The 9,957-nt window shown below is 35.1% G+C and overlaps 1 protein-coding gene across 2 annotated transcripts in view; it reads left to right on the top strand.

Moving 5' to 3' along the window:
- Nucleotides 1–325: 325 nt before the first annotated feature.
- The window catches only part of LOC110458744 (dimethylaniline monooxygenase [N-oxide-forming] 2-like), a 17,839-nt gene continuing 8,207 nt past the window's right edge, over nt 326–9,957 (top strand). The window contains exons 1-2 of one of the 2 annotated variants that reach the window (XM_021510635.1): nt 326–517; nt 7,783–7,998. In XM_021510635.1, coding sequence (XP_021366310.1) covers nt 396–517; nt 7,783–7,998 — 338 coding nt within the window. In that variant the 5' untranslated portion in view covers nt 326–395. The remainder of the gene's footprint in view (nt 518–7,782; nt 7,999–9,957) is intronic. The other variant, XM_021510642.1, reaches the window with a different exon arrangement.

Genomic DNA, 9,957 nt, shown 5'->3' with positions numbered 1-9,957 from the left:
TTTAAATGTTGCTAAAAACATCAAAACATCCGGCATTCCTTTGTTACCTAACCTGAATCCAAAGTTTATTCTTGTTGTCGGAACACGTCGTGTATTTTTTATAACTATGTTTACCGTCTTTTATTTAGGCAAGGAACATTTAATGCTGAATAAAGTACATTTACAAAGCAAAAGGACAAGTTAGTACACGGCATTTTAGAAATTAACCGTCGCACGTGGTCTAACCAAATAAAGCAGGACAGAGGTTATCGGAATGAATGTACTGATTGGCTGGTATATTTTTTGGAATAAGTTGGATAAGGAAATGACTACCATATATAAAGATTATATGTTTTTCACGTAACAATCCTTTTACCGATTTACTGAGAATATAACGTGGTGACGATCTGTTCAAGATGTTTCGCTTCGTTCGTTTGGCCTCGACACAGTCGCGTATTAGCTTTTCCACGTCAGTCAGCGACTTTGAGCGGACCTGGATGACACCTGTCGGTACCAAACCTACCAATCGAGTGACCAGGTCAGTAAAAAGGATCAGGAGGGCCCTTGGCCAGTTGCAATGCAAGCAGTAACTATAAACAGATACATTTCCGATCTTCCAACAATGTTTCTCATACCTGTTTGTCAGGATTTGGGTTATATACATTCAATGACGAAAAATCGTCTTTGGATTGTTACTTCAGAAAACTGAAACTGTATTATAACACCTGAATTGGCGATTTATGTAATAGTATAAATTCATACTGATGTATACAGTTCTGTCTGTATATTCTGGTAGACTATGTTTGTTACTTGTGGGCTATTGTGTTTTTTAAGATTTTTCAATTTTAACCAACATTTCTAACGTTCACAACCTGAAACATAGTGATACAGTTTCTTACGCCTGTTTTGAATAAATAATAGACTCAAACGCCACCATTTATTTATTTATTCATTTATTTATTTATTTATTTATGTGCAAATTGAGACAATTATCTCCTTGCTTAGCGTATAATTGTGATTGTAAGTCTTTTTTAATTAACAAGTATAACTAATACTGTTATCCATATTTTGTAAAGCGCTTTAGAGTAATTTTGCAGATGATATTTTCATTATCATTATCTATGCATTGTCTATGTATTTCATTCATCTATAGTATTATTCAGCAAAGATAGAAATACATTTACATAAAGTGATATTTAGCACAGACTAATGTATGGCAGGTAGTACAACTCTGGATGCTGTTTTTCCGTTCGCTATTTCTCAGAATTCAAGTTTTTGTACTGCTTGCCGGTCAAATGCAACTCATCGATTACCTATATTTCTGTCATAGTATGATACAAAATTCGCTATAACAACGTCCAATATATATGTTATGTTACAAAAAGTGTTTTTTTCTTCTACCTTTGCGATTTGTTTGCATTTGCTATCTATGACAAAAGGCTAAACGCCGCTAAGCTCTCTGCGCGATACTGAAAGATAACTGCATGTATCTTGGCTCGGTAGTTTTAGTCGGACCGTTTCGCTCATCAAAGTGTTTTGTTAATATATTTATAAAACACTTTAATTAAAACTGTTTCTTAAGCATTTCACCGATTCCTCAGGTCACATCGTCACATAAATTTGTTAAATCAAGGAAAATGTGGCGTAAAGTGTAATGCAGAAGGAATAAAACTGAAGCAGTAATTGGCATGGGAATCCGTAACGACGTTGTGCCCAGTAAAACGTGACTGCATGTAAATAGAAAATGAAGCTTGTCCTCTATCAGAACGCCACAAATACAACAAGGTGAGTCAGAAAGGCATTTCTGGAATAAATGTTGGTTTAATGAGTTACATTTGAGTCGGAGTCTGATTGAAGAATGTTTCAAAATTTTTGTAGAGGTTAGGATCAACTCCTGAGAGAGGCTTAAGGATGGACACCCCATGGAGTTTCTCTGGGTCGGGCGGAGGCACAGGGCAGTGCATAAAATAGCATCGGGAACAAACGAAACATATATCTTCATTTTAAAACTCCAAAATGGTTATATTATTCCAAGGTTTGGTTATAAATTGTTTAGTAATGCTTAATGTATGTTGACTGTTTAATATTTAAGATTGATATCAAGTCCATCAGCTGCAATTATCACAAATACATATTAACAACACATATAATTTGGCTACAGTAGGTATACTAGTGTGACAGGGCAAGCGGTAACCCCATGTACATTGGCCCCTGCGGCATATCAAATAGTAAAATAATGCAGAGATTTGATAATGATTAGACTTTTGGCTTTTTCATTGGCAAAACTTTAGACATTTGACATTGGGGATAGGATGATTTATTTTAATTACTTAATCTGTCAGTTGTGAATTCATTAATTGACACAGTTTACTAGGTGTGTATTGCACTACAGATATATGATCTGACAGAGAACCAGGTCATTTGTCATTTTTGATTGTCTAAAGTCCTGTATATATATCTGCTAATCTATTATGGAAGTCTATAAAGTTTCTGTAGGGAATATTGAAGTATTAAGCTCTATGTAACTCTGTATAGGGTAGAGCGTATAGGAGGTATCGTCTCTCTGTTATTAGTTGGTATGGACTACCGGACTACCACACTACACATTCCTGCCCCAATACACGATGGCAACCTCAGTCATGATAATAATCTTCTAAAAATACAATGCGACTCGCCACAGACTGTCCTACACGAGTTAACATATATATATTACACAGGTAATGAAGTACTTGTATTACGATTATACAGGTACATTATTTGTAGCTGTGATTAAACCACAGGCTTTGACCGTGACCTTGGTGAGTTTATACAGAAATTAAATCGGGGCTGTTTTACATGAATGGTAGGTTTATGGTAACACTAGTACACAAAGCTACGCTCCAGTAAGTCGGTTGTTAATTCACTGTAAGGTGAAACCCAACTAAGCCACCACTATTAATGCACAGTTATGGCCCCCACATATTTGGAGTAGAGAAGCCAATTTATTACTCTATGATCTAGTCAATATAAAAACACAATTTGAGAAGTAATGGATTTTTAAAATATTCACATGAAGATAATAACTGTGTTCAATTTGAAATGAAGAACATTTAAATTGTTTCATAACGCATATACTAATGCTGAGCCTGCCATGTTTTGTTTACATGTGTATTATACATGTGTGTAAATAGTGATACTGAAATCGGTTTTGCTAAAAGTGCACAGTGTCACAGGCCATGTTAAAAAGTGCGTTATCTGTGACGTAATAGCGCGTGAAAGCTGTCTTGATCGATGTAGATCAAGACAGGTTTATTTTGTACCTACCAAAATCGGGAATGTACCTGTGAAGTTTGGGAGAAAAGGTTATCTTTGATGTTATACACTTTGTATGTATTCGTAATAATACACTTAACAATACATTTACAGTATAGCCATTCATTTATTGTGGTATCTTTGTGAGTTAGACAAAACTTGAACACACAGAACAAATTTATAGCCTTCAGGTGTTTGGTTTTCATACTAAATACATCAAAATATAAACCAATACTAGACTTTAATTCCTGGCCCATTTCTGTGCAATAATAAATACAATTTATTAAAAAGAAATGTATAGAACAGCGCTTATATCGTGTGCAAAGTAATCTAGTCGTTGCTCAACCATTCATTGTCTCTGTATATCACCTGTGTTAGTCTCAACTGCTCCACGAGAACAGTAGCGCGGGCTGTATAGCCAGACACACACGGAATCCGTATCTTGATTACATAGTTTGGATATGTTATTTTTCTAGGGAGTGTCGTATGTGACACCCGGTTACATTTTAGATTTCAACACACCATATTCAAGTGAACGTCCTTTGTAGATGTCCTCTCACTAAGAAATTTAAGGAGTCAACGTTAAGCTTTTGAACATACTACAGATTTTATATTATTCTCAATATCCTTTGCAAAATGGTTTCAAGTTTCAAGTTTTATTTGAACTTTAGGCGCCCATCAGTATACAATACGTATTACACACAAATCATGGACAATGTACAGGGAAATATGACAATCATATTCAATTATGTTACCCTTTTATGTTTGCCTTATATATGAATTTACCTAGTAGACACAACTCTTTAATATTATGGACACTCAATAACTTAACGACTTTTAACACAGATGTTTTTTTCCAATAATAACTTTTGATAAAACGGGATCTGCACCTTTCAAATTTAGAACAGACCAATAAAAAATGAAATTCGTCCTCTACTGTAGAGAGGGAGTTACACTGTTTACAATATCTACGTTCTCTAGGTATATTAGTATACCTTCCAACTTCTACAGCCAAAACATGTGTAGATGTTATTGCAGTCAGGTAAACCTTAAATTTGTGACCCTACATATTTACCACTTTAGTCTCGCGGCTGAAGATAGTCAGCACAGTATTATGTCACCAGTAAAATTGAAACCGCGGTGCTGAAATTATTTACCATTAACGATACTAATCACTCAATATATGTACATGGTACGTAGCATGCGCGCTCAATCAGCCAACAACTTCTAAAACCAAAAAACATACAATTTGTTGACATGCTCAAGAAAGCCATTTTCGACAGGCGTAAGCTTGCTAGTTTTCATATAAACAAAGCAGCTAAGTCTACCTGATTACCGTAGTTTGGCAATGTTCTGATCATACAAGTTAAGTTGTCTGATGACTGACTTTGACATTCGAAAATACCGATAGGGTAAGGGTTGTCTGGAATTCTGCAGGCCTGTTTACTTACTTAGTTGTCTTGGTTGATGAATGTCTCCTTTCCGTTTGATATTTAAATCTAAACTATGGATAAACCTCCAGAACCTACACAAAATTACATTTATAATAAATTGAGTCTTGAAATCAAAGTGAAATAATTAATTTAAAAATATTTCACATACCTTCACGTCAGTGACGTCTAGACTAGTATTCAGTATACACGGCACATACCAATGTATTCTGCGTCGGGATATTCAACAAAATGTTTAAGATTAACATTTTTCCGAAGACTCCAAAAGCCACTTTTGCCTACAAGCGAACGTTAAAATTTCATGAATAATAACCTTCGTATTTTAATGTTAAACAAAACGTTTTAACATGTTTTGTAAAATATTCTTTCTAGGTGAGATCCAGACCTAATGAAACAACACAGTTGCGCAGAAATAAAATCATCATCAGAACCCCCACAACTAGGGGATTCATGATCAGCTCCACATGTTTAAAAATGAAAAAGAAACGTAATTTGTGTCCTTGAAAATAGACTTATTTTTCATTTAAGATTAATCTCGAAAGAAAAACGCAATAACTCCCTGTATTTTAGAACTTTTTAAAATAACATACTTCCATATTTATTCCGTATTTTAGTTAGACTACTTTAAATCTTTTCAATTAAAACTTAGCTGTTTACATTGAATAGGAAATGCTTCAGTTATCATTTTGAAATTATGATTTAAGTTTCGGGTTTAAACTTGTATTAAACATTGAAAACCACAACAGAGATACCTGCTGTTTGTTGACATTCGTTCCTGTTTTAAACTAAAACAACGGATCAATGACCTACTTGCAAACATTTATCAATGTCAAAGTATGAATGATGGTAACGATAGCGGTTTATTTTAAACAATAAAAAATGTTAAATTCATCGGTTGTAAGAATCCAATGCAAACAATGTGATTACCTTACGTATTGACATGTACCTAGAATCCACGATAACACCACCGTGAGCACACCTGAACACTTGTGTGAGATAACGCACCTGTCACGGATGGTATTTATATAATAAAACGTGGATTGTACAATGGTACCAGGAAATACCATGCATCAGTATTTTCTTTTTAGAGTTCAATATTTACATATACCAGCCACAAAGTCGGTGAATTTACTAGCAAGAAATGACTCCGGGATTAAACCAGAGTCTGTGAAAATGGTAGTTTCTACGCCTGCTTTACGCTCAGCAATTTAGGAGTGAGACGACTGGTTCGCCCGTTGTCAGTATAATGTGACCGGGTGGGATGTCCTGTTGGGTGTATTCGGCAGTATGTTTCGGTGATTATAAGGTAGCATTATAAAGTCGGCATCAATTCCGCGCTATCACAAGGAGACAAACACGAACATCTCGCAGCCTCCCAAAACGCACAGGCATACACTACACGCATTTTGTACACAGGGGAGGCCGTCCTTAAATTACCATAGCTGTTGATAGGACGTTAAACAATACTAAACAAAACAAAACAAAATCTCAAGGATTAAGCGTTATAACGAATGGTATATCTTTGGTTTCTCCTTGTTATTTACTTATCCATTCTGCTATGGGCATAACAGTACCACGCTTAATGTTCCTCGTAATTACTTTAATAGGGCTTTTTGTTTGAGTAGATAAGTATTTGTAAGATGATCGCATCTTACATTGGATATATTGCTTTCATACGGGCAATTAAGTAAAGAACACTTACACCAGGAAACTCATTCTGGCCAGAAAAATGGACGAGCTCTACAAATCACAGCGAGGTCGTGAACTCAATTTGTATTTGTGAATGGAACTGTTATGTTTATATATATAAATAAAACAACACACCAAAGACTAAATTTCGCTAGTTATTTCACCATTCTTTGGGATCATCGGGCAATTTGAATTTGTTTGTGACGTCATGCAAAGAGTACTCATACTTAGGACGTTAAACATCATAAAGTTAAGAATGATTAAACATTGGATTAAGTTAAAGGGGATTAATAATTGTATTGTTCAAGCATGTTATAAAGATATGTTAGAAAATAAGGGTAAATGGGTTTTGAACATAAACAGTGATTTATATAGAATTGGCCTAGGTTACATATGGGAAACAGAAATAAATGATGATATGTGTTATAATCTTATTAGAGAAAAACTTTGATATATATATAGACAAGGAATGCAAAGAAAAAGTAAGAACATCTTCAAAGGGATATATATATACATATCTTTACAACCAGTTTGATTTACAGTGTTACTTAAGAAAATCACTAACTAGAGAATATTTGAAAGTGATTACAAAAATTAGGTTATCTGCTCATAATTCAAATATAGAAAAAGGTAGATATCAAAACATTGAACGTAGTCTTAAGAATGTGTTATGTATGTTATCTAAATGATCCTGGAGATGAGATTCATTTCATGTTGAAATATCCGTGTTATTCGGATTTGCGTGTTAAATGTTTAAAAATTACTATGTTAAAAAAACATGTATGTTTAAAATGATAAAATTATTTAATGTAAATAATAAAAAAGAACTTGTCAATTTGGCCAAATAGATAAAAGCCGCAAATGTAAGAAGAAACCTATTAACTTAATTTGTTACACTCTCCATACTGTTTGTACATTGCTAGTATTGTATTATATGTATTGTATTATATTGTATTGTCTGTAAATATTGTAAATATATCTCACTTTTGAAACCGATGGGTCAAACGACCCAAGGTAATAAAGAACTTGAACTGGAACTTGAATAATGACGATATTAGCAAAGTACACATAATGTGAACGTCTTAAGTATGTGTTCTCTATGTATGATTGCTTATGACGTCATTATTTCTGACGTCTTAAGTATTTGTCATCTTTATATCATCTAGACGTCTGCATTATTATTTGTACTTTGTTTATGACGTCATTATGTTAGACTATTAAGTTTGTGTACTCTATTTATGATGTCATAAACAAATTCAAATCGCCTGAAGAGCGCAAAGAAGGGCGAAAGTACTAGCTAAATTTTGTCTCCGTGTGTTTTAAAAGCATTACCGCTATATCTAAATATTTAAATTTGTCATTACATTTACAGGAATGACAAGGACACGGCCGGGAAAAAGAAAATAGCTGTGATAGGAGCAGGCGTGTCCGGGCTCTGCGCCCTCAAACATCTCAGTCAAAAGTCGGACAAGTTTATACCAACAGCTTTTGAAAAACATCATGAAGTTGGTGGAATCTGGTCCTACACGGACAAAACTGCTGATGAGTACGGCACTCAAACACACTCAGGGATATACTACAATATGATGTTAGTGCCTTTGAATTGTCATTCTGTTTCTCATTTGTATGTGTTTCGGAATAATTCGCCTTCGTAAAAAGCTTAAGGCAATATGAAGATGAAACAAACATCAATACAGAACAATAAAACATAACGAACAATACCTACAATGTTTTCTCACTACACTTTATAACTCATAACCTTTTACCTTTCAAATAACAGGTAGATCTACGGGTAAAATATCTCAGGTAAATACAGTACATACATGATACAAACTATAATTTCCCTCCCTTTGATGCTTCTACCTAATGTTCTAGTGGTGTATGCGTTCAAGGAACACCGTATAACATGTGTGTTAAAACATGTCTTGGCGTCATGCTGAACACATTTTACATCAAGGGGTAATATCAAACATGTAAAGGTTATTGCATGGTTTTCGAGTAACAAGGGATATATTACACCCGAGCGAGGCGAGGGTGTAATAAGTCCCGAGTGACGTGAAATCATGCAATAACTGGCTTATTGCATGCTTCCCAACTCGAACAAAACAGAAAAATTGAGTAAAAATGTTCACCTGGACAATCTTTTTACCTACCCTACACTGCAGATAAGTTACATGTACCTGTGTGAGTGAGTACTAATCAGAACCAGGTAAGTTTGTCTTTATTTTCAATAGCCCAGTCTGAGTGTATCTTTCATAATGGATACAAGTGTTTTTGGATTACCTACTATCCAACTCCAGTGTCAGGTAAGGTAAGGAGTGTCTGTTCAACAATTAGAACAAAATACGGGAAACAATGTTGAATTTCTGACTACATTTGTAGTAGAAGGGGGATTTCTGTCGAATAGGTGTCAATCCCAGATATAGTGGGTATGATAATGTACTTCGCGTTGTGTTTAATTCTGTGATCTCATATGCCTGACACCTTTTCCTCATTATCCCTCTTCTACCGTGTTCTTTTCCCATCAGGCGGGAGATTAGAGAAATGAAAACCAGAGTCAGAAATAACAGTTCCAGTATTTAATAACAATATCAAATATCAACAGTGTTAACAATAATAACCATTGTAAATGTTGTTGCCATTGTAGAATATGGACAATAAGGAATATCAAAAAAAAAAAGTGTACATCATAATGGAATGGTTTTGTAAGGGTAAACCTGATAACCTTTCTAGATAAATATCATAACTCCTGTATCACAACCTATTTATACCCACCCTTTACATTAATAGCCAAACTAAAAGTTACATCCTTACTTCTATACACTTCCAAGCCAAGTTCCTATATTTCCCCTAAAGCCAATAAAACTACCAACTAGGCATTGTGAGACCTCCATCTCTAATGCTAAACGGTCTATTACAGACTTAACAGGGAGAGATATATGAACTGTCCTCTGTTCTGTGTCAGTTTCATTGTTGTGTTTCTCCACACTAACCCTACATTATATATATATACACAAATCAGCTGTTCTACACCCTGGCTTTCAAGCCATGAAGCACTGCTAATGCCCGTGCGGCATGCTCAACCTAACATGTGGTAACTCTACCCATGGACCTATACCGGGTCTCTCAGGTCATCCGACCCTGATTACAAACGTGGCAGTTAACCCATCCTTACCTGGACATGTTTTGTGTCAGTCAAGCTGTCCAGCTCTGTCTGCCCCGAGTACGTGAAAACACCGGCTTATATATCCCACGGACAGATCTCATTGGCTCCTCACTCTGAACCCAGCCAATGAAAATACGCGTACTATAAATTTACATCACTACAGCATGTTCCAATATGGCTGCCTACGAGCGAAAATACGACCTAACAAAACGACAGAAGTGCTATATCTACCCTATAACAGCTCAAGTTATCATATAATCTGCTCTTATCAACTCTACAGCTGGTATTTATAACAAACACCCGTATTATAGCTATCCTAATGTCATTTATACTTAAAACTAGCTACTCGATATATCTAGTCACTAACCCGTCTCGCCTACA

This window comes from Mizuhopecten yessoensis, unplaced genomic scaffold (genome assembly GCF_002113885.1).
Source record: "Mizuhopecten yessoensis strain PY_sf001 unplaced genomic scaffold, ASM211388v2 scaffold1259, whole genome shotgun sequence".
In the NCBI taxonomy this organism is placed as follows: Eukaryota; Metazoa; Mollusca; class Bivalvia; order Pectinida; family Pectinidae; genus Mizuhopecten; species Mizuhopecten yessoensis.
The sequence above is the reverse complement of the archived record's forward strand: the minus strand, read 5'-3'. Positions and strand labels throughout refer to the sequence as shown.